Source organism: Felis catus, chromosome D2 (assembly GCF_018350175.1).
Source record: "Felis catus isolate Fca126 chromosome D2, F.catus_Fca126_mat1.0, whole genome shotgun sequence".
Classification (NCBI taxonomy): Eukaryota; Metazoa; Chordata; class Mammalia; order Carnivora; family Felidae; genus Felis; species Felis catus.
Genome location: NC_058378.1, coordinates 79,364,876 through 79,390,564, shown reverse-complemented (window position 1 = coordinate 79,390,564; position 25,689 = coordinate 79,364,876). Strand labels below are relative to the sequence as shown.

Below are 25,689 nucleotides of genomic sequence, written 5' to 3'. Positions count from 1 at the left end.
GGAACAGTAATACGGGCAGCTGTAGGCCCGGCAACACTTCTGGGTCCCCCGGGGCTCAGTGCTTCGATAGCCACTTCACAAACACTGCCTCAAGCCCTCGAGAGCGCTCCCCCTACGGTACAGAGGAGGAGCCACGGCAAAGTGATGCGCCAGTCCGCATGGCCTGGACGTGGAAACACCAGGATTTGAAGCCGGGGCTGTGGGCGGCAGGGACCAGGTGCCTGCCTGGTGCCAGGCTGCCCCTCCCACCCCCTGGACCCCGTTCCAGGGTACCGTCAAAGACCTTTACCTTCAACTCTCACGCTTCACGTGGTAAATTGGCTCTTTTGTCCATTTTGAGCTTATTTTGTGTAGGGTGTAAGAAAGTGGTCCAGGTTCATTCCTCTGCCTGTCGCTGTCCAGTTTTCCCAGCACCACTTGCTGAAGAGACCGTCTCTATTCCACTGAATATTCTTTCCTGCTTTGTCAGAGATTGGCTGACCATACACTTGGGGGTCCATTTCTGGGTTCTCTATTCTGTTCCACTGATCTAAATGTCTGTTTTTGTGCCAGTACCACACTGTCTTGATGAGGACAGCTTTGCCATGCAGCTTGAAGTCCGGAACGGTGACGCCTCCGGCGTTGGTTTTCTTTTTCAACTTGGTTTTGGCCATTCGGGGTCTTTTCTGTTCCAAACAAATTTTAGAATTGTTTGTTATAGCTCTGTGAAGAATGCTGGTGTTGCTAGATTGCTTTGGGTAGTACAGACATTTTCTCTTCCAATCCATAAGCATGGAATGTTTTTCCATTTCTTTGTGGCTTCTTCAATTTCTCTCATAAGCTTTCTACAGTTTTAAGCATCTAGATCTTTCACCTCTTTGGTTAGGTTTATTCTTAGGAATTTTATGGGTTTGGGTGCAATTGTACATGGGACCGATTCTTTGATTTCTTCTGCGGCTGCTTCGTTGTTGGTGTGTAGAAATGCAACTGATTTCTGTATGATGATTTTATTTATTTTTAAAAAAAATTTTTTTTTCAACGTTTATTTATTTTTGGGACAGAGAGAGACAGAGCATGAACGGGGGAGGGGCAGAGAGAGAGGGAGACACAGAAACGGAAACAGGCTCCAGGCTCCGAGCCATCAGCCCAGAGCCCGACGCGGGGCTCGAACTCACGGACCGCGAGATCGTGACCTGGCTGAAGTCGGATGCTTAACCGACTGCGCCACCCAGGCACCCCTGTATGATGATTTTATATCCTGAGACTTTGTTGAATTCACGTATCAGTTCTACCAGTTTCTTAAATACAGACAACTAGCTGGGGGTTCCCGAGGGGAGGTGGTTGAGGGGATGGGCTAAATGGGTGATGGGCATTAAGGAGGGCACTGGTTGGGATGAGCACTGAGTGTTGTATGTAAGTGATGGATCACTAAATTCTATTCCTGAAACCATTATTCTGCTATATGCTAACTAACTTGGATTTAAATAAAATTAAAAAGCAAAAACAGAAATAAAATATCATTGGACATAAAAAATGAAAGAAGTGGTAAATTGGCACCCTCTCTTTCTATCTTACATGCCTCCATCATCTCTCCTGCCCCCACTGCTGTGTGCACACGCACGCGTGTATACACACACATGCACACTGGGCACCAAAAGCAACACGGGCCTCAGAACATTCTTTGGGAAGCCAGCCTCAGGTCTGGAGAACTTGGTTTGCGTACTTGAAGACCTGTAAGTAATAAGCTGACACTTTACATTTTCGTGAGACATGAGAACGGAAGGCATTTTATTAAAAGAGTATTAACACTGGACAACCAACTGCATATTAAACCCCTCTGCCATCTACATAATTCCCTGACTTTGAAAAGCCACAACAATGGTGCTGTCAGATCCACTAATGCTTCAAAGCCCCACTCTGGTGATTTGGGACAACCATAATTGTTTCTAAGCACATGTTGCTGCAAAGATAATAGCCTTACAAATGCTTCTAGACATGTGAATTTTAATTCAGAAAAATTTAATTAGAGCTTTTGGACGAGAATCTGTTGCAGATCTTCAGACTCTGCTCAAACACTTGGAAAAAGTCAAATGTGACCTAGCAGGGCTTTGAGGGACACAAGAGCCAGTGTCTGTAATAGAAGGTAGTGGGGGCGCTTGGGTGGCTCAGTCGGTTAGGCGTCCGACTTCGGCTCAGGTCACGATCTCTCGGTCCGTGAGTTCAAGCCCTGCGTCGGGCTCTGTGCTGACAGCTCAGAGCCTGGAGCCTGTTTCAGATTCTGTGTCTCCCTCTCTCTCTAACCATCACCCATTCATGCTCTGTCTCTCTCTGTCTCAAAAATAAATAAACGTTAAAAAAATTTTTTAAAAAAGAAGGTAGTGACTCCTATTTAGAGTGAAGGTGGAGATTTCCAAGTGTTTTCTACGGTCATCCGACATGCCCCAAGGTACAGGTACAAGTGGCTCTTTGGTTGGTACAGTTCAGGGACCTGTCTTTCTGAAAGGTATTTGCTGCACAGCCGGCACTGTGCCAACCAAGTCTACTGATGGCTCCAGCTGCCAGAGCTGATGGCCTCTGGGTCCTAGTCTAGGTCTACACAAGCTGCCGTCAGCCGTGTGGGAGGTCAGAGGTGACTCGATGCAAACCCACCACTTCTTCTAGTGAAAGGCCTCACGTGCCTACCTGTCTTCACCTATGGGTGCTGTAGGTGCTACGCCGGGTTCACACCGAAGTGCTTGGGCACAGGAAGTGAGATGGGTACCCACCCTGCAAATGGGCATCTCTGTATTTCCAGTTGCCTGGTCCCCAGGCTTTGGACATGTAGCATGGCTGCGAGGCTAAATTATTGCCAATAGGCTCGACACTGACCTTTAACCCTTGATTCTGCCAGTGGCTACTCTTGGGGCCATAGATAAGTCATCTCACCTCTCTGAATCTCTGTAAGGTAAGGATTCTAGTGCTTACCTTGCAGGAGAGCTGTACTAGGTGCAACCAGGTAGGCATTGGTACCTCCTAGGTGCATTACAGGTGTCCAATGACAGGTGACAGGTGCAGTTATAAAGGCTTTGTGTTCTTCAAGAAGGAAGCCTGAGAACCTATTTGAAGACCCGAATGGTTCTTGACTCGAGACTGACGCTTTCTTACCTGAGAAAGTTATCAGGCGGATGTGACTAACTGGGGACAAAGAGAAGGACCCCCTCCCAGCCCACCAGATCTTGATCAACTCAAAAAGGTGGCAGAGGTCACAGCAGAAGCCCCCTCTCTTCTCCAGTGTTCCAATTCTGCCAGCTCCCAGGGTTCACCACAGGGGTCCTGATGTTGACCTGAACTCTTGCCTGTGTCCTCACTTGTAAGGCTGGAATGGGTAAAAGTAGCAAGACAGGCCACCGGGACAGTCACTGCAGTGGTGGGAAATATTAGTGTCTCAGCTAGCAGCTCAACGTCGGGTTTAAGTGACGCTCGAACAGCTTGCTCCCAATCATCTCCAAAACTGCACCATTATGGTTCTGAGGGGGTCAAGGCACAGAGTGCCTCCCTACAGCCTTATGGGAGCAGAGTGGGAACCACCATGTTCCCAGAAGAGAAGCAAGTCAGTGCGGCGTGAGGCTTTGCACAGGCTTTGGTTTCAGACAGACCCGAGCTGGAACCCTGGCCGGGTCCATTGCCAGGCAAGGCTAGTTCCCGTCTGAGCCTCAGTAGCCTCATCTTGAAATGAGGGGGTTATCGAGGCACGAAGAATGGCACAGCCCCAGGCACAGAGCAGGGACTTCACGGGATTATTCTCAGAGACACGGGGCTGGTTCTTTTCCTCTGGATTCCACACGGTCAGCCAGTTACTGCCTCAGTGGTTTTGACTGTTATTTCCATGCACAGGAGGGACGCAGAGCATAATCCAGGAGACATCTAAGCAGATTGGCCTCCCCAACTGGGTGGTCGTCAGCCATTCCGTTGACGACTTGAATAGAGCCAGCATCAGAGGGAAGAGGAATTCGCCCCTGGTTTCCCCCTGCCCCACTGGTTGACTTGAGATGTCTTAGCTCAGCCTCTCCAGCCCTTGGACCTGGTCCAGCCCTTGGACCAGGACTTATACCATCAGCTTTCCCAGTTGGCTGGGCCTTCAGATTCAAGCTGAGCTACACACACCAGCTTTCCTGAGTTTCCGGCTTACAGAGGGCAGATTGTGGGACTTCTCAGACTCTTTCTTTCTCTGTCTCTCTCTGTCTCTGTCCCTCTCTCTCTATTATCTATCTACCTATCTATTATCTATCTATTATCTATCTACCTATCTATTATCTATCTATATATATTATCTATATATTATCTATCTGTCATTATCTATTATCTAGCTATCTATTATCTATCTATCTATCTATCTATCTATCTATATCTATCTATTATCTATCTATATCTCTCTATCTAACATTATCTATTATCTATCTATTATCTATCTACCTATCTATTATCTATCTATATATATTATCTATATATTATCTATCTGTCATTATCTATTATCTAGCTATCTATTATCTATCTATCTATCTATATCTATCTATTATCTATCTATATCTCTCTACCTATCATTATCTATTATCTATCTATTATCTACCTATTATCTATCTATATATATTATTTATCGATTATCTATCATTATCTCTCTATTATTTAGCTATTATCTATCTATCTATTATCTATTATCTATCTATCTATCTATCATCTATTCTACTTGTTTGTTTGTCTGGAGGGTCGTTATACAACACAGTCATTGACAAGCCTTGGTAATCTACCCCTGGTGGGTAAGAGGGTCCTGGGGCAGGGGCTCACGGAGCCATGTCTGCGTGCCAGGCACTTCTCTGCCACAGCCACAGACGTGAGTGAGAAGCAGGGGAGGACCTTTCTGAGAGCTTGAAGAGCTGGTAGACAGCCCACTGAGGTTGGAAGCCCAGCCCCACCACTGACTCAGTGTGACACTCTAGGCAATGCAACTGCCCCCCTGCAACCCTGTCCTCGGTTTCCTCCTGGGTGAAGTGTGTGTGTGTGTGTGTGTGTGTGTGTGTGTGTGTGAATGAGACAGAGAGAGAGAGAGAGAGAACTGGAGCTGTGGTTCTCAACACCACTCATGACTGGAATCTTCTAGGAGATTTTGAAACCACCAATGCCAGGAGCCACACCTGGCGATTCTAATCTCCAAGTTGGCAAACCACCGTGCCAGATTAGGAACTGAAGACGGCACAGCCCGTGTCTCACCTCCTCAGGCAGGGGAGACCTTCCTTCACTGCGCGCCCCCGCCACTCCCACCCAGCCTGGCTTCACGGTGCCTCTCAACACATGCTCAGGCTGGCCACCGACGCTTGGTCCCAGCTGGCCTGCAAGGTGCCACCGGCTCACGCTCCCTGGATGAGACGCCCACGAAGGGACCTTCCACTTCCAGTGCCCACGGCTCTAGGTTCTCCGTAAGGAATCATTTCCTGCGAGAAGTTAAATTCTCAACTACATTTCCAGAGCAGGGCCCGTCTTCAGCTTCTTCTGAGACGGGGGCTCGAGTCTACACTTGGAAGCCAGCTTGTGAAGAACAGAAGAATCAATCGCCCCCAGAAGCGCTAGCAATCTCCATGCCAGTGTTGGTGGGGATAGACCGCGCTGCATTCCCTGCATGGGTTGTCTGACGTATTCCCTACCAGCGATTGAGTTCTGCAGGCAATCCACGTGGGGTTCTCAGCCCAGACCCTCAGTAACATGGGACACTTTGGGGCAGGTTCTCTGGGAGTGAGCATGAGAGTGAATCCTGCCCCGCTCCGACCCCACCGCACCCCGTGTGGCCGTGTGGACATCTGACAGTGGAAATGTAGTTCTGATGGGACCCTGGCCATGCCCGGCACCTGCCTAGAGCCCAGAGAGCTCCCTATGTGTGATGAGCACATTGGCATATGTCCATTCCCCTGGGGTGTGCCTGGGACCTCCAGTGACCATCAACACAATGCATCTCACCAGAATCTCTTCTCCCCTCAGTCACAGAAGGGATGTAGGGGAGGGGTGCGGAGGGGGTAGGTGGTTCCAAGAGGAGTGTAACTTCAGGGGGACTAACCATGAGGATCTGCCAGCCACAAACTCCCCTGACACCCCTGGTTGGGGTCGGATATGTCCCCTCATTCAGGCCCTCCAAGAGCCCCTGCCTCAGTGCACCTGTCCTGGTGGAGGGTCACAGTGATGTGGCCACTCTGTATACGCTCCTAGATAAACTCTGATACTGAGAAGGACATTGACCGTGGAGGGAAGGGAGGCAGGGAGTTCTGAGCACTCTTGCAGGGCATCAGGAATGGAGATCCCAGGGGGTTCCTGGTCAGTGAAGGATGAGTGATAAGAGCAGCCAGAGGTCAAGGGAAAGAGGGTGCTGGGAGGAAGGTCATCGACACACCTCATACCCCAGACCTCCCTGACTAAAGACCAGTGCTGTTCAATAGGAAGAAAAGGCAAGCCACAGATGGGAAAAGATACAGGTAAAATTAATTTTAGCTGTGTATTTTATCCCAGATATCACCATTTCACTATGGAATCAGTACAAAAAAGCATATGTATGCTCATGCCAAGCCACGAAACTCAGTATGCATTTATACCTACGGTACATCTCAATTCAGACAGGCCACGTTCAAGTGCTCTAAAAGGACCTGTGACTGGTGGACCCTACACAGGGCTCTAACTGCCTCATGCTGTCCCTTCTGCTTGGATTGTCCCTCCTGCATAGCCGAACCCACTTCACAAGCCTGGTCCAGGAAGCTCCCTCCAGGAGAGCCACTGGACCCTGTCCCTATCAGATGACATGACACGGTGTTCTGTTTGGGTATGAGGGCCATGTGTACAGGGTCAATGTCCCCTCCGAGGGCATCTCTTGCAGGACCGCACCAACCCATGCCTCCTCTGCAGGGCCTTTTATACGCTGTGCACAGAGAAGGTGCCGGAAAAAATGTGTGTCAAAATGAAATGAGGGTATGTTTGCATACTGGATGAGGTTTGCTTAGGATCGCTCCTTTGTGCTTATAAGAAAGCCAAGACAGGAGCCGGATAGGGTGGTGACAGCGGGGGAAAGATAGTGTCTGCAACGAACGGTCCTGGGAAAGTTGGGCAGCCACGTGCAAAAGAATGAACCCGGACCGCTTCCTTACACCATACCCCAAAATAAACTCAAAATGGATTAAAGACCTAAATGTCAGACCTCAAACCATAAAACTTCTAAAAGAAAACACGGGCAGTAATGTCTCTGACATCAGCCACGGAAACACTTTTCTAGATCTGTCTCCTCTGGCAAGGGAAACCAAAGCAAAATTAAGCTCTTGGAGCCACACCAAAATCAAAAGCTTCTGCACGGCAAAGGAAACCATCAACAAAATGACAAGGCAACTAGGGAACGGGAGAAGATGTCTGGAAATGGCATATCTGAAAAGGGGTAACATTCAAAGTATATAAAGAACTTCTATAGCTCAACACACAAAGAACAATTAACCTAATAAAAAGACGAGCGGAGGACCTGACTTGACATTTTTTTTTTTTTTCAAAGAAGATACACGGATGGCCAATAGACACGTGAGAAAATGCTCAACATCACCCATCATCAGGGAAATGCAAATCGAACCCACAATGAGGAATCACCCCACACCTGTCGGAATGGTTAAACTCAAAGTGACCAGAAACAACAAGTGTTGGCGAGGATGCGGAGAAAAAGGAACGCTCGTGCACTGAACTGGTGCAGCCACTGTGGAGGTTCCTCAAAATATGAAAAGAGAAGTACCATTTGATCAAGTTATCTCACCACTGGGTATTTACCCAAAGAAAATAAGAACACCAATTGGAAAAGATATATGAACACCCGTTCATAGCAGCATTATAGGTTCAATAGTCAAGATAAGGAAGCAGCCCAAGTGTCCATCGATTGACGAATGGAGAAAGAGGTGATATATACGTACAATGGAATATCACTGCAGCAGAAAACAGAATGAAATCTTGCCATGAGCAACAACGTGGATGGATCTAGAAGGCATTGTGCTAGGTGAAATAAGTCAGTGAGAGAAAAGTACTACACGATTTCACTGATGTGTGGAATTTAAGAAACAAAACAAAAGGAGAAACCAAGGGAAAAAGAGACCAAAAAAAACCAGACTCGTAGGTACAGAGAACAAAGTGGTGGTGGCCAGAGGGAAGGCAGGTGGGGGGACGGATGAAACAGATAAAGGGGATCAAGAGTTCATTTGTCGTGGGGCGCCTGGGTGGCTCAGTCGGTGAAGCGTCCGACTTCCGCTCAGGTCATGATCTCACAGTCTGTGGGTTTGAGCCCCGCGTCGGGCTCTGTGCCGACCGCTCGGAGCCTGGAGCCTGCTTCCGATTCTGTGTCTCCCTCTCTCTATGCCCCTCCCCTGCTCATGCTCTGTCTCTGTCTCAAAAATAAATAAAAACATTAAAAAAAAAATAAAAAAAAAAGAGTTCACTTGTCGTGATGAGTGCTGAGTAATATACACAATTGTTGAATCATACACGTGAAACTAACACAGCACGGTATGTTACTTATAACTCAACAAACAAATAAAATTCAAAATTTGCCACCTCCCCAAAAAAGAAAGAAAGGCAACAGCTGGGGAGATGGTGGTAGTGGGGCCGAGGGTAGTTTCACCAGAGCCCTATTTTGTATCTGTGAGGTTTCCTCGGCATAGCTTTTTCTCCTTCGTACGTTGCCATTCATCCCCATCAAGGATGAACGGTTCTGTGAATATTTTTAAAAATCCCAAATGCATCAAATCCATTTGGAGGGAGCATATTGCATTGCGAATCTACCATTAACTTTACTGAAACGTTATTTTCTGGGCACCATTAGAGCAACCGAGCTATAATCAGAAAAAAGGAAAATTTTGTTGGGAAATGAGATTAAGCCAGAGAAAAATCCAATAGTTTAAAGTTGGAGCCGCATTACCTATTCTCCTCTGAGGGTTCAAGTTCCCGTCATTAGCCCACAGGTCCCCTTTCCTGTGGGATCTAAGAGGAGGGGCGCCTGCCTGCCCTCCCCTCCCGGTGCCTCTCTCCACAGTGGATTTGATGCGCTCACTGCATGCACCAGCCAGTCCCAGGTCGGCCCGGGGGTGGGCGGGGGGCTCCAAGGACGAGGGAGGGAGCGCCAACCAACCGTGCCAGGTCTGTGCTGCCCACGCTCAAATCCCATCAGTCCTCAAAACAACCCTAAGAGGCAGGCACTGCTCACTTGGATGGGACTGGAGGCAAAGAGAGGCGATATCACTGGCCCAAGGTCACACAGCAGGAAGGAGTGGAGCTATGGTTTGAACCCAGTGGGCACGTTCCAGAGCCCATGCTGGGAACCGTGCTGTGGCCCCGCCCTTGGACAGCAACAGAAACCTTCTCACTTCTGTTACAGCCTGGGTTTCGTGTCCCCTGGAAAACCTGATCTACGCAAGCTCTGGCGTCCTGGCTGGATGTGGAGTGTCTAGACCAAGGGTTCTCCACCAGGGTGGAGGCTGATCCCCGGGGCCGTGTCTGAAGACATTTCTAGTTGTTAAAACTGGGGAGCAGGAGGGAAGTAGTGGGTGAGTAGGCGACATGGTGCCCTTAACACCCTACGATGCACAGAGCGGCCCCCCCACAAAGGGAGCTCCACACAAGATGTCAGTAGTCTTGCGGTCTAGTGGACGGTTCTAGAAGGAAGAATTGATGGCTCTGCTCTGCCTAGATCAGACTTATCCAGAGACCTGCAGACGGTCCTAGGTCCTTCGTTCAAAGTGAGATTTCGCCCAGAGGAAGCATCTGTGGAAAGACAGTGAAAGACGCTCCAAGAGAAGACAGGGTGGGGGCTGCCGTGGTGGGGGGTGGGGGGCAGGCTCACTGTCTGCAAATCGGCAGGACCCGTAAGAGGAGGGGACAGATGCTCCCCTGGGCCAAAGAAAGCGGACAGCACCACAGGGAACCAGATATCAGCTCAGTATAAGTATGGACGGGAGAAATGGGGAGACCTGGCTATTGTGGGCAAGCCCACTCTGGGGGCCAGCGAGGCCGGGAGTCCCTTTCAGGTCCCTGCCAGCTGGGGATGCCGGGATGCTAGCCGTGTTCTCTTCCAATCTCTCTCTCGCACACACGCACACACACACACACACACACCCACATACACACCTGCACAGATCCTACTTCCCAGGCTCAACATCCGCTTCCTACTCAAACATCAAAATCCCTTTTTTTATTGTCAACTTCTCAAACAGTTAAGACATTTTGGATACAGAGTCCTGGGGCTTTTTTTTTTCCCCCCTCCAGTGTGCAAAATTGATTGGATGATACTTTTTTTTTTTTTTCCTCCCCCTGGCCAGACCACGGGAAGGAAATTCTGCAGCTAGAGCAGGCTGGCTTTTGGTACACACAGCCCTGAGGCCAGCGTGTCGCGCCCCGGCAGCAGTGGGGGGGTCGGTGAATGGGAGAGAAGGTCACCAGCTCACAACACCCGTACCAGAAGCAGGACACCCCCGGTGTGGCAGAGCAGACGGCATGTGGCCCCTGCTGTTGACCAGGGTGTCCTGGCTGAGGATACCTGGGGGCTGGGCCGCACTGTGCTCAGTGGGCAGCGGGAACCCAACCCGGGCAGGGAGTTTTCCTCCTTCCATTCTCCCCTCCCCTCCCCTCCCCTCCCCTCCCCTCTCCTCTCCTCTCCTTTCCTTTCTTGCCTCTTGGGGCCGGAGCCGAGGCCAAAGGGTTAGATGATGTGAGCTGGGAATCAGGGGGAGACTCTTTCACCATCCCCTTTGGTTCTGAGTCACCATCCCCAACTGGAGGCTGAAGAGGCAAAGCGCGTGCCCTCCTTTTCACCAAACCCGTCCCGTGTGTCGCCCCCGACACACTCTCTGGAAACACGAGTCCGAGAGAGGCGGGTGCCTGCTCCAGGTCGCGCGGATGCTGCTTTGCCCTCCAATGCGAGAGGCCCGCAGGTCAGGCTCACCTGGTAATCACGTAGGGCGCAAAGCACACGAGGAAGGTCCCTATGAAGGTGCTGATCTTCTTGGTGGCGCGCTGCCGTCGCCTCTTCTGCTCCTCCAGACAGCGTTCCCGCACACTGCACGCGAGAAGGGGCGAGAGGACTTGCCGTTAGCGAACACAGGCCGGGCGCTGCGTGCAGGGACTCAGACAGGAGCCAGACAGACCCGAGGTCAAGTCCTGGCCCTAAGTGCGTGACCTTGGACACGGGCGTGACCTTGCTAAGCCTTCAGGGTCATCGTCTGTAAAATGTGCATAGTAATATAATAGAATGCCACCAAGGGCTCTTTTGAGACTTGAATGCAAAAAAGCACACAGATGCATGAAGGCGTTCGACGCAGAAAGCACAGAAAGCAATTAGCACAGTGCCCACGTGCAAATAAACTCATCCTTATTCCTCATGAAATTTCACCGATCACCTGCAATATGCCAGCACCAGAGTCCGTATTCTCTAAGTTATATCCCTAATTCTTTTTTTTTAATTTTTTAATGTTTATTTTTGAGAGAGAGAGAGAGAGAGAGAGAGTAACTGGGGGAGGGGCAAAGAGAGAGGGAGACACAGAATCTGAAGCAGGCTCTAGGCTCCGAGCTGTCAGCACAGAGCCCAACGCGGGGCCCCAACCCACAAACCGAGAGATCGTGACCTGAGCCGAAGTCAGATGCTTAACTGACCGAGCCTCCCAGGCGCCCCATTAATATCTCTAACTCTTGTCTTTACCAACATAGATCCTTCCAGATGTGTTTTACCTGCCCCGTTTTACAAGGAAGAGCAGGAACTCGGAGAAGCCCAACGATTTGCTCAGCTGGTAAGTGGAGACGTGACTTGAACCCTCGTCCGTGTTTCTCAAAGCTGGTCCTTTCGACCCGGGGTGGCCTGGACTCTGGGCATGCAGTGTGGCATGGGGCTTCCTTTCCGCCATGTCTTCAGCCCCGCGTCTTCCATCAAGAGCCTCGGCCTTGCCTGGAGCCACAGACACTACGTTCTGGGGTCACTGAAGGAGAAGTCACTTGATTCCTTCAGTGAAGCCAAGAGACTGTCCCAACGAGGGACACGGCGTTGAGGATGGAATCAGGAGCCTGCTGTCTACCAACCACACACCCTGTGGTTGTGCTTCCAACCACACCTTGGTCCTGACTCCACTTGCGCCAGGACCTTTCGAGAACTGACATCTCATGCCAGCTGAGAGAAGTGGTTTGCGTAACCCCTTTCCTGCAGCCACGGGGTAATTCGTGAGCAACAGCGAGCTGTCCATTACCGCCGTCAGAGAGCCAGAAAGGCAAGGCCAGCCACAGGGTTTCCCACGCCCCATCCCCTGGCACTCCACGTGGGCATGTGTTCCTGCCGTTTCTTTTTGAAATAAACCACATCACTCCAAAAATGAGCAAGGAGGAAGACCATGGACAGAGTTGCCCAGGAAGTGGAGACAACCTGGCAAATCCAGGCCCGTGCTGCAGTGACCTGGCTCCACAACGAGGCCAAGTGTGTTCAAGGAAAGCAAGGTGCGGAGAGAAGGTGCACGAACAGGTTCCCAGCAGCATTAACGCCGGGGCACCCTCCCCTGCACGCCCCCCCCAGGACTATCATTTTAACACGGAATCAAAACCCTTCTTCGCCCTGTTTCTGATCACAGGTGGGCAATTCCACATTAGACTGGATTGAAGGCCCTTGAAATTCTTGCAGGATTGTTTCCCCTCGGCTCAGAATGTGGAGCTGGGAACTGGAGTTTGGCTCGGTACGTACAGGCTTCACACTGGCTGAAAAATGATTACTGTTAAGTCACGTTACTCATTTCTAACAACCAACGTTAGTAACAACCCACGTTCCTTGCGTCTTTAATCCGTGCCCTTTGCAGACACTGTGAGGGAGGCTCAGGTGCTTGAGTGTGTTTGATGCTCACAATGTCTCTAGAAATGGAGGGCTGGTACAATGGTAGCCTTCTTTTCGGATAAGGAAATGAGGCACAGAGAAGATAAGTAACTTGCTCAACATCACACAGCTGGTGAGTAGTGGTGGTAGGGTGACCAGCTTGTCCTGGGTAATCGGGACTGTCCCAGTTTTTTAAATTGATTGATTGATTGATTAAATTGGAGAGAGAGAGAGAGAGCGCGCGCAATCATGGGCATGAGTGTGGGGGAGGGCCAGAGGGAGAGAGAATCCCAAGCAGGCTCCACACTCAGCACAGAGCCCGACACGGGGCTCGATCCCACGACCCCAGGATTATGACCTGAGCCGAAATCCGGAGTCAGATGCTCAACCGACTGAGCCACCCGGGTGCCCCTGGACTGTCCCAGTTTTAAGACGGAAAGTGCCATGTCTGAGGAACCCCCCCCCCCCCAACACCATCTAGGACAAACCAGGACAGTCGGTCGTCCTAGGGGATGGCAGGATCTGAGCTCAGGCCATCTGACTCTGGAGCCTTGAGTGTCACCCCCCAAGTAGTTAGGGTCATCACATACCGCTAGAGAGGCCCCAGGGCATCATCTCATGCAGAAAAATCCAAAGAATACAGCTCATGGGGCAGGAAGACTGGGGGGACTTTGCCTGAGGCCACAGAGCAACAGTCAGTCTTAATCGCCTCGCTTTCCATTTATACGTGGGTCTCTGCAGATTCTTCTACCAATGTCCTCTGGATCCTGTGACACGTGCGTGATACGGGTGGGTGTGGAGAGAAAGCGTAGGTCCCTACCCAGGAGGCCTGGGTGCAGTGAGGTAACCGACTCATCTTGGTCTGTCTGGGATGTCCTGATTCTAACACCCAAAGCCCTGCATCCTAGGAGAGCCCGGTCAGTACTCGGCAAACCGGGACAAGGGTGGCCCCAGGGCACAATGTGTTTGGCCCAGTCTCCATAACACAGGCCTGTTTGTTTCAATATTAAGGTATTGCCCTCCAAACGTTCACGTAATGGACTCGAGAGCCGTTGGAGATTTGAGACCTGAGCCGGATGTCCTGAGCCATCATGGTATACTCACCCCACGAGAGAAGCAGAGCATTCTGGGCATCCCCTAAAAAACGGGCGCCAAGTTCATATAAATGAGGGTGGCACCGGGGCTGGGCCCTCCTCCAATCTGCGGCCCTGACGATGCTGTCCATTTCGCAGATGCTTTGGAATAACCCCAGTGAACGAAAGAGCTGTGGGTTGGATGTCCTAGTCCCAGCTCCGCCCTCACTGCTGTGTGGCCTTGGGGAAGTCACTCAATCTCTCTGAACCTGGTTCCTCATTTATCCAAGGGGAATCTCATAATAGCTGTAAGCAGAGCCACCATTGATCAGGGACAGAAATGACTCACCAGCTACCAAGCTCTGGAGGAGTGAGGAGCTTCCTCCAGTACTCCCCCGGAGGAAACGAGGTCGCTGCTGCGGGGCTGAGGACCCCGACGGTCTCCCCTCTCCCTGCGGCACCAGATAATCCTGCCTTAACCCCACGAGGAGCACTTAAAAGCAGATGTTGGCAAAGCTTTGGAGGCCTTCAGAAGGACAAACGGACGCATTGCAGTGACCCAGAGGAATAAAATGGACACTGTACAGGCTAGAATGATCAATGTCACTCCCGTTCACTGTAAAAATCTACGGGGAAAATTTTTATCTGTTCCTGCAAAGCTTTGGCAGCAGGGAGAATTAAACAGCAAGCACTCTGCAGACGTGTTACTTCCGTGGGTGCCCCCAGTTCAAAGCTCGACATCTAACACCCAGAAAGCACCCAGTGAGTACATGTTAGGTACGTACACGTGTACATTTCCTCATACATCTTAGGAAAAGTGAGTCTCCATTATTTTTTTAAGTGACTTCCTCAAAAGAGATGCTAGAAACCTGTCTCTAAAACCGATTCTTTTAAGGGAGCCTTAAAAGTCTTGAGCCTATTAAAGGACAAAGCACGGCTCATCGGTGGATGTTAAGGCCATCACTAATAGTGAAGTACTAAGCATGTGGCACCCGGGCCAGACTTCTGGGTTCAGATCCAGGCTTCACCCTTCCATTGCTGTGTGGCTGTAGGCAAGTCACACAGCCTCTCTGTTCATCAGCTGCCTCATCTCTAAAATGCTGGTTATAACAGTACCCATCTCACAGGCTCCTCTCGAGGTGAACACCCACAAAGTACCCAGGGCGGTGCCTGACTCAGAGAAAGCACTCAGTAAGGGCTAACCATGAAGAGTATGTATTCAACACGTTTACTAAACAATTACCATGTTCTAGCACTACCTTGGACTCCAAAATCACAGGGCTCCCTCCCACTGCAAAAGTCTTCTTTCTGCCCTGTTTGAGGGAGAGACAGACAGAACTAGAACCTGGCTGCTGACGCCCAGTCTGGCGCTCCTGGCCAGGAACCACACGGCTGCTTCCCTGAGCCCCTGCAAGGGGACAGACCCATCCTCCCTGCTCGGAGCTCCCCCGATTTCTGGGGAAGGACGGGGGATGGCAGGAGAAAGAGGGCAGGGCAGCAGGGCAACCTCTTGCTTATCATTACTGTTAAGCGCAGTAGGAGAGCAGCCCGCCCAGAACAACATAATAAGATCATTCTGCTCTCACTCTCATTTTTTTCCCCACCATAGCTTTGCAAAACTGAGTTCCCTGAAATCTCATAGCCCTGTGAGCTATTGTTTTATTTATTTGCAGATGAGGACACTGAGGGCCAGAAGGGTTTATGCCCCGCCCAGGATCCCACAGCGAGTTTGGGACAGAAATAATGGGGACTCATTCCAGCCCTCCTGACTCTAGGACCTGGGGTGTCTCCCCCAGATCCCACTGCACCCCCATCGGATCACAGAGCAAGAAGCAAGCTGTGTCTCGCCACACTGACGCCTTCTCCGGATATTCCTGGGCACGGGGGTAGTGGCTGGAGTCCTCAGACTCGTGGGCAGAATCTCCAGATTCTGAGGGGCCCCAGATTCCCCTGGCCAGGAGCATTCACCCAGAGTCCGAGCATGTACATCAGTGTGGGGGTTCCTGAGGGCTGCGACAGGACACAGGGCTTCCCTGTGACAGAGAGATGGGCTCTCCAGCATTGTGACATGTGGAGCCGGAGAGCTGCTTCCCAGGAGGCTTCAATAAGCAGCAAAGGGAATGGAGAAGCCAGGTAATGCCTGAAAAGTGAGTAAATGAGGAAGTCACGGCCGAAATCTTCCAGTCCCAGACACCTCCACGCCCAGCACAATGGTCTGGGCCTCCGGTGGTCCCCAGATGACTGGAGTCGGTCCTGAGCACACGCTCCGAGTACTCCCGGGGTGATCCAGATTTGTTTTCTGGGCTTTTAGAATAAAAAAAAAGGCAAGGGGACCGGCTGAGCCACGGTGGAGCAGACCTTGAGGCTGGGGTCAGCACACTGGTGCGAAAAGTCGTGTCCTCAGACCTCACACGAAGGGGCCCTGTCCTGGGTCCTGGACATTGAAGGGACGACGCCCCTCTCATGAAATGAAGACTTCATGTGCCCACCCAGAGCCCACAGCATCCATTCTAGACCAAGTACCTGGAACCTGGACCCCACGTACCTGGAACACAGAACTCCCTGCCCAGATGCCCTGATCCTGCGTCCAGAACGTGTGCCAGCATTCTTCCCCGGGCCCATTCATCCTCACAAGGGTGGACGATGCCAGATGCGTGCCCGGCTCGGGGCCGGAGGAGTGGAGACTCCTTGCGGTACTGGCTAGGGGTGGGGAGGAGAGGCAGGGGCTGTGTGCTCGGAGCCCGCCCAGCTCTCCCCGCCATGTACGAGGCTGAACTCCAAGGAGCTGGAGAATTCTAAATTTGAACCCAGGCTTGCAAAGTGTTATAAATGTACACTTGTCAAGGTAGGAGGATAGAACATATTTCATTTAACAGTTTGTAAGCTTAATTTAGAACCTCTAAATATTTATATAGATGGTTTGTGAGCCTCTGTGGGCACCTTTGTCCCACCCATAAATCTCAGGGGCAGAACTGGGCACAAGTTTGGACTTGAGCCACGTTCTAGATCTGTTCGATTAGGAAGTGCCCTACCTTCCTTCCCTGGGTCTCCCAGTTTCCTCACCTATAAAATCAAGGGCACAGTGGGGGTTATCTCTGCAGGCCTTTGCAAGTCTTATGCCCCAGCTCCGACGCCCTCCAGGGTTGGCACTTAGCCGACCGTTGGCCGACCCTGACCACGAGGATAAGTATGCTTCACCAACATTCTGCTCTGTGAAATCACTGACCTGTGCCAGCCGAGTGGCAGCCCCCAGCTGCACAGGAAGATGCAGGGATCCAGCCTCGGTGCCCCAGCCCCCACCTATGTCCCACGTCAGAGGACAGCCCAAGGCTCTGGCAGCACAGGGGACAGGACCGGCTACAACTAGTCCAGAGCTATGGTCTGGGAGAACAGAACCACACAGACTGAGCAATCAGGGGACCAGGTAGGTAATAAATATTAGGAATTCCTAATTGCTTTATGAATGTCACAACTTGAGACACCACGGTAGAAAGACAGGAGTGGGAAATGTCTCTTGAGACAGATTTAATTTAAGACAGAGGGTCCCCGACCTTTTGACGGTATCGAAACAAAGGAGTCCAGACCGCCACTTGCTGCTACGTTAAACGCTCTGTGGGAAGAACAGGCACCACTGGGGAGCTTCCTGACAAATGTCACCCGGGCCTCAGGGAATTGAAAATGGGTCCCTTCTAATTAAGTCCCAGGAGGCCATTAGTGTGGTGGCTGTTAAGTAAAACCTCCAGCGAGCGGAGCCTCCACCTGCCGCCCTGGCCGTCCAGATAAGGAAACCCGGGTTCTGCTGATCCCCAGGTGTCCTGGCTGTCAGCACGAAACCAGCCCAGGAGGCTTGGCTGATATTTCTGGAGGCTTTGCGCCTAGGACCTGGAGGTTCTAGATGCAGCCTTCTCCATCAGACCACGCTAGCTGCACCGTTTCTCATTTGTGGCGAGGAAGAGTTTGGAGATGCCAAGAAAGAAGGCTGTGGATAAGCTGTCAGGAAGCTGTCGCCCTCCTCTGTGGCCCACTGCCTACCCTCTTGCTCTGGGGACCTGGGGACAGAAGGCAGATTGGGTTCATTGAAGGGACAGTGCCATCATATCTGCCCACTCTGCCATAACCTCTTGCCAGCCCTCAGCCAGTGGGGCCTGTCTGAAGTGGCCAAAGACAATTCCTGTCCCAGAAGCCCTTCCTTTCCCCAGTGTGGATTAATGCTGGCCCTGCAGGCCCCATGGCATCAGAAGTAGGAGCTTCTGAAAGCATCCTGGAGCTTAGAAGAGTTCAAGGTTCCCCTCGAGGGGATCAGAGAGAGCATAAGGGACTGGAGGCGAGCAGAGCAGCAGCCTGGAGTCAGTGACAGATCTGCGATGTTTGCGAGAGTGGAGATGGCCCTATATCCTACAAGGGCTAAAAAGGAGCCACAGCCCCTCCTGTTCTGGAACACGGAGGGACAGGAGGGATGGGATTTGTACTGGTCTGAATAAGGACAGATTCCTCTCCTGGCTCAAACCCTCCTCTACTTAGACTCATGGTTAGGGACCCTGCTATGGGAATCTATATTGTTCAACAACATTGCCTACAGCATCTAAAACAGCCCTGGTCAAGTCCTAAGGATGCACCTGTTTTTTTTTTTTTTAATTAAGTTTTATTTATTAAGATTTATTTATTTCTTTATTTATTTAGAGACATGGGGAAGGGCAGAGAGAGAGGGAGAGAGAATCCCAAGCAGGCTCCATGCAGAGCCCGACACAGGGCTCGATCCCACAGACCCTGAGATCATGACCTGAGCCCAAATCAAGAGTCAGACGCCTCACCGACTGAGTCACCCAGGCGTCCCCTAGAGATGCACCTTCCAAAGCAAGGTCCTCACACCCCAGGAGGTCGGAACGGGAACAGCTCTGCAATTATGGCTGCAGGATATTTCCTTAAGCGACACTGAACCATGAATAGACACAGGCAGTGAGTCAGCCCAGGTCAGTGTGCATGTATGTCCCCTGGGACATGTGCACATGTGGTGACCTGTCTGCTCGACACGCGGTTTACACATGACCACATGCGATTGGGTAAGTGAAGCTCACACATTTGCACACCTGGGTTCATATGCCCTGGTGTCTGTGCTATTGGTCATTCACATGCACATACTGTGAATGATTCCATAAGGAAGATTCTGTGGCTAGAAGCTTTGGCCCAGCGTGTAATGCGGAAGGGCCATTCTGGGGGGTGGGGGGGGGGGAGCAATGGATACATACACGCATGCCTGTGTATGTGCGGACACAGTGAAGTTTAAGGACTTTTCTTTCTATGGCTCAACGGGCAGAAACAACTCACAATGAAGGAACCCTCGCTTAGACTGACACCTCCAGTCTGGCCCCTCTCAGTCACGAGCCTGCTTCCCCTTGGATGGGGAGGGGCATTCACACCCTGAGGACGGAGCTCCCTCACTGCCCCCAGCAACCCTCCCCCTTAGGAGCTCTCTGTCTACCTCACTTTCTGCACCACCTGGAAGCCACAGCCCCCTTACTTAGGACCCAGGCGACAGAGGGGGCGCCCGCTTTTCCCTGGGACGATGGGATCTAAAACAGCAGAGAAATCAGAGACACCACCAGTCATTTCCTTCCTTGGTTTCCTACTCTCCTAATAAAAACCAAGGTGAGCTCAGGACACCTCAGCTGAGAGTCTCCTCCTTCCCTCCCTGAGATGCTCCCAAGGACGGCAGGAGCTCCCAGGGCGTAGCCGCACCTGAGCCACCCACCCTGATCTGCCTTTCTGAGACAGCGGCAGGTGACGGTGGAGGCGGTGTGGACAGGTTTTGTCCCAGGAGCCTCGTGGGTGACGCTCTCCCTCTGCAGGGACCTCCGGGCTCCAAGTCTGGGAGACACGGGACAGTGCTGTCCGGGAAGAGCAAGATCCCCCCTCCAGTCCCCTTAGAGCCCTTCAGATACTCCTTTAAGGTCCCACAGAGGAAGGTGCAGCCTGAGGACTCACACAACAGGGGATCTGGAGACAGCGGCCGCCCCCGACCCCAGGGAGAAGAAAGACCCAGAAGAGCAGCACTTCCTTGCTGGAAGAGCTCTAGAGGGGCTCCTCAAGCGACTAGGCCACACTCTCGGGGCCTGATTAGAACCTACTCAAGCAGTGAATAGAGATCACTGCCCTCTCCGCAGGCTTTCTAAAGTGAAAACGACAAACACACGCAGGACTCTAGGAAGCCCGACGAAGTGCTGACTCTGTGCTTTCTACCCGGATGCTTCAAAAACTGCACACACTGTGTCACCCCTGCTTTTGGTGGCCCTGCTTGGTGGACGTTCTAGGCACCTGTCTCAAGACTGGCAGCATTGGGCCCTCCCCCCACCTCAGTTTTTCCAAGAAAGAAGGGAGGCACCGTGGCAAGGGGCCTGCCCGAGGTCGCACGCTGGGGCATGGCGGGGGGAGGGGGTGGGAAACACAGGGACCCCCTTTCCTCCTGCCACGAGCCCTCCCGGAACCGAGTTCCCCACGGCCCTCCCCAGGGCCCTCCCCGCCCCCCCCCCCTCACCTGGGGTGGATGTCCACGAGCAGCACGAGCGTCTGCATGGTGATCACGTCGATGCGCTTGCAGTGGAAGCGAGCCACCTTGAGCACCTTGAGGTACGTGCAGCAGAGCACGACGAAGGACAGCAGGAAGCTGAGCGCGTGGAAGGCGCCCGTGAAGACGGCGAAGCGCAGGCGCTCGTCCGGCCGCCGGCTGCACAGCGTGCACGACGCGTACAGCTGGTGGAAGCCGAGCCAGGACAGGGCGAGCGCGGCGGCGGGGAAGGCGAGCGCGTGCAGCCACGTGTAGGCCACCATGAGCGCGGCGTCGCGGAGGCGCATCTTGGCGCGGTAGCTCAGGGGGAAGACCACGGCCACCCAGCGGTCGATGCTGAGCGCGGCCATGCTGAGCATGGAGTTGGTGGCCAGGAAGGTGTCGAGGAAGGCGGCCAGGCGGCACAGGCGGTCGCCGGCCGGCTGCCGCTGCGCCACGACGCCGGCCAGCGTGAGCGGCATGTTGAGCACGGTGCACAGCAGGTTGCCGCACGTGAGGTTCAGGGTGAAGAGCGCGGGCGCCTGGCGCCGGATGTCGGCGCTGTGCAGGAGGCAGAGCAGCACCAGCGCGTTGGCCAGCAGCGAGACGCCCATCGTGCCCACCAGCAGCCCCGCCAGGCCCGCGTCCCACGAGTTCATGGTGCGCGCCCCGCCGCCGCGGCGCTCAGGGCCCGCAACCCGGCGCCGCCATGGCGCCCCCGCCGCCGCTCGGCCCCGCGGCGCCGCCCCCGCCCCGCGCCCCCCCGGCCCCCGCCCCCATGCCCTCCCCCCCGCGCCCGCGCCCCGAGCTGGCCGGCAGGCGCCCCCCGGCCCTCACCCCATCCCTCTCCGCGCGCGCCCCGCCGGCTCCGCGGCTCTCGCGTCCTGCGCTCTCCCTGCTCGCTCTCCCTTTCTTCTCTCCCCTCCGCCGGCTCTCTCCCTCCCGCCCTCTCCCCCTCTCTCCTGGCGGCGCTTCTCTTCCCTCTCTCCCACTGCTGTTCTCTCCGTCTGTCTCTCCCACCCCCAATTTTCTCCTCCCCTCTCGTTCTTCCCCCTCCTCTGCTCTCCCTCTCTGGAACCTGGCTGCCTCTATCACAGAAATCCCCGCTGATGCGCACACACTCTCTCACACGCCGCCGAGGGAACCGGCCCTGAAGGCTCCGGTGCAGGGTGATTGGCTCCTCCTCGTGGCTCCCCCCCCCCCCCCCGCCCCTCCAGCCCTCCAGCGTGTGTGTGTGTGTGTGTGTGTGTGTGTGTGTGTGTGTCTCGAAGACAGGCTGAGTCAAGGAAGTCTGTCTGAGAAAAGGGACGGATGCCTGGGCACCTTCACGCCTCAGTGCCACCTGCCCCAGCCTGGGCACCGGCCCAGCCAGACCTTGACGTGGAGGTCCCACCCGCCTGCGCCGGCTGAGCTTCCCAGGGCTGAGGCCCTCCCTCTCCAGGCTGTGCTGGGGGGACTCGGTAGGGGTAGGCTCCTTTGCTGGGGGCGGAAGGAACCCGTGTTCCTCCGTCCTGCATGACCAAGGGCCCAGCTCCAGGGCAGCTGCTAAACTCCTGGGGGCGCTCGGTTTGCCGGGGCCTCTTTCTATCACCTTGCAGCCAGAGCTTCTCAAGTCTGCTGCAGGGAGGCTGAGACTCACTGTGACATCCTCTGGGTGTCCCCTCAGCCAGGATGAGCACTTCATTTGACCCTGAGCGCTCACAATTGGGCTGGCCTGTCTGTCCACAGCCAGCCTCAGCAGAGCCACGGTGTGGCTCAGCATTCCCGGCCTGAGTTACAGCTGCTGCTGTCTGTCAATCACACACCGTCTGCCCTGGGTCTGGTGAGACAGCAAGTTCCAGTTTGCGAAGGACCTGGACAGCACGACGTGCCAGAGCTCTTCAGAGAAAGGGGAGGATGGTGGGTGGCGTGGTATGGTGGCAGCCTGGGGGACTCTGGGCGCGCAGGGGTCTAAGCCCACCCTCAGGAAAGTGCACAGAGATGATAGCCTTTGCCTCCTTTTACCAAGACCCTGTGGGGAAGGTGTGGGGGTCAGGGCTTCCTTCCCCCACCCTGAGAGCCTGCTTGAACGCTTACCGACACACCACTGCCGTCCTAGGACACTGGGCAAGTCACGGAAGCCGGCTGAGCCTCGGTTTCCTTCTTTACCTTTCAGAGCTCTCGTGAGCAGTAACCACGCACGGTGTGTGCAGAGCTCGGCCTTCCAGAGGGAGAAACGGAACCAAATGCCAGCAGCCCCCTCATCACTTGGCCCCCTCGCATGGCCCACCGAATCCAGAGTTGGATACGTGTGTTCGTTAGATACTTGGTGTGTGACATCAGAGTGAGGGGTTCACCTGTGCAGCTCCCCTGCTCCCAAAGACTGTCCCCGTAAATAGCCCGTGGCCTTGAGACAGGTGCCCATGTACTGCTGTAGAGTAAATGAACCAAGGAATATGTTTCTGGGGGCACCATTGGGTCCACGATTCTCACACTTTGGTGTTTATCAGACTCACCTGCTAAACTTGGGGTGCTGGTTATAGATTGATATCCCTGGGTCATGCTCGGGGTTTCCAAATCAGCAGGTCTGGGGCTCTGCAGTGTTAGCGGGCTCCTTAAGTAACTCCGGTGAGGGTGGTCTATGAGTATGCTTAGGGGCACGTTCTCTGAGAACTGGGCCAGCGGGCCAGCTGGATGTCTGCACATCCTCTGGGCACATCCGCCAACAAAGGCCTGATATTCTGGCCTGGAGGTGCCCGCTGAAGGGTCGTCAGTATGTGCAGGAAGCACAATGTCAGGTGTTAGGTAATACCCTCATAGCACATTGGCATTTACAGAACACATCTGTACATTATCACACTGTATTTCATCCCTGCAACAGTGACAAGAAAAGGACACTGAAGCTAAAAGAAGTGAGAGAGTTGGTAAGGACAGAAGCCAGTACCATTAGCTTCATAGATTTGCTCCTTCTGCATACTCCAAAAGTTTCTCAGTCACCTTCCTAAGCAGGTGTCCTTGGTCTGGAACTTGAAAGAACTTAACATTCAAATGATGTCAGTGACCAGGTAACCCGGTCTAAGAGCAATAAGTCAGTGAACGTGCACATATATGCACACACATGTGCACACACGCACACGCACACATCATTTTGAAGATCATTTGCTTTCTGAATTCTTAAAGGCAACATTGAAAGGTTAAAATGCCAGAAAGATGCTCTGAATATTTTAACTCCATTTTCTGAAGAACAGAGTTGATTTTCTTCTGGATGTGAACAGTATTTCCTGCTTCTAGTGGGGCTAAGGGAGGGCTGACCTCCATGGTGACCAAGTCCCCAGCCCCCGTGGCTTCATCCAGGCTGGACCTCACCGGACACAGGTCGTGACATAGCCCCAGACACCAACAGTATGGTCATAGTCACCAAGGAAGGGAGAGGCCTGTCCCTCTCGAGGCCTGGATGCTGGATCCCCCTTGCCTCTTGTGAGGGGACTCAGCATCTGGCACATCTGATCAGGGGACATGAGGTGTCAGGGCTTGGAGTATGTCCTCTGGGGGCCACACTGTGGCCAGGTTTGTGTGTCTGCATGCTTCTCGGAGCTGGACAGAAGTGACGGGATGTGTGTGACAACATTAACGTGAGCCATTAAATAGTGTAACTGGGCCCGGAGGGCATGCTCAAAAACAGAACTGAGTCTCATCCCTTTAGGTGGTTGAATACAGTTCTACGTAGAGGCAAACACATGCACACGTGGTTGGGAATTGTTGCCAAAACCGTTCAACGTAAATATCATGATTTCATCTCAACAAGTGAAGGGGCCAAGACCCAGAAAGACCCACAATTTGTTCAAGGTCACTCCAGGTAGGCATCAATAGATAGGGCGGAATGAATTAAGATGGGAGAGCCATGATTAGAATCCTTATCTATCGGACATTAAAACTCATGTTCTTTTCACTGGGACACTATATTTATCACACACAATTTGTCACACAGGTGACATGCACGTACAACACACATATTCACAATGAGAGGTGGTCCTTTCCATAGCTATCTTTAAAAAGATGTGAAAGATTTATATAAGCTGCACAGAACCTGGAACATCACCAATGCCCTGAGAGGGGTCTCGCTGAAGCGCCATAGCCACAGACAGCATGTCCCTTCAGGGAATTGGAGGATTCTGGATTTTTGCAAGCAGAGGAGGACCTAGGAGCTGGGGGGAGGGAGGCCCATTAGCAAATGCTTAGAGGCCAACGTCTGGTGCATGTTTGTGGTTTTGAAGAGAAGGTGGGACAGAAAGAAAGGGGGTGGCAAGTCGTAACTGCCAGGCTGAGGACAGAAAGGTCAGTCCCTTTCAGATGATGACTTCTAGGACCTGGAGCATCCAGCCATCCTGGATATACATCTCTGCCAGCTCTCCACCAGCTGAGCCCACCAGCAGGTCTCCATTTTCAAAGCACTCACACGCTGCGAATTCCAGCCTCTCTGCTGCTGACCTCTGCCCACTCCCAGAGCGGGTACTACCTCTGCGGTGGTACCTCTCCTGGAAGGATGTTTATGCATACCCCATGGCCCAGCCTCCAAGCTGGGCAAGCAGAAGCAACCGAACCAAGTTTTTCCAACAACACCATCAGGCCTCTGGCTTACTTGCCTATTAGTAGGGAAGAAAGGAATTGGCTGTCTGGACAGAGTTTTTGCCACTCATGAATCTCCATGGGTGTCCCAGGCCCCACAGGCCAGGTATAAAAGGATGTGGGCCCAGCAGAGAGAAGAGTAAGGCTGCTGCCTGGCAGTCTTAGCTGGTGATCTCCAGGGAGAGATGAGTTGACCTCTGTCTGAGGGGACTCATGATGATAAAACATGTATCAGAGGTTGGCGATGATCCAGACCCTCTGCCTACCTAATCTCATTTGATCTTCACAGCGACCCTGTATGAGAGGCTATAGTTACTGCCATAATACAGATGAGGAAATCGAGGTTTAAAAAGTTAAGCAGTGTACCCCAGGTGTCAGTTAATGAGGGAAGAGAAGTAGGCCCTTTGTATGTAATCACTGCGATTCTGTTCTGCTGCCCAGATTTGGTCTCTTCCAATGATGTTCATCAACCATCCCTCCCATTCTTCCCTCCTCTACCTTTCCTTCCCAAGCTGGACCCTTGGGGTGAATGTCAGTTGGGTGGCGTAGAAAGTCAGCATGTGAAACAAGTAAACTTGAGAGCTCCTTGTGGGTCAGGAGCTCTGCTGAGCACTTTA

At 52.8% G+C, this 25,689-nt stretch overlaps 1 protein-coding gene across 1 annotated transcript in view; it reads right to left on the bottom strand.

Annotated features, from left to right (window-relative positions):
* Positions 1 to 21,178, bottom strand: part of GPR26 (G protein-coupled receptor 26) — a 28,080-nt gene extending 6,902 nt beyond the window's left edge. Inside the window, exons 1-2 of the mRNA XM_003994496.6 lie at positions 20,459 to 21,178; positions 10,952 to 11,065 (exon numbers count right to left, since the gene is read on the bottom strand). Of these exons, the coding sequence (XP_003994545.4) occupies positions 10,952 to 11,065; positions 20,459 to 21,126 (782 nt within the window). The 5' untranslated portion in view covers positions 21,127 to 21,178. The remainder of the gene's footprint in view (positions 1 to 10,951; positions 11,066 to 20,458) is intronic.
* Positions 21,179 to 25,689: the final 4,511 nt, after the last annotated feature.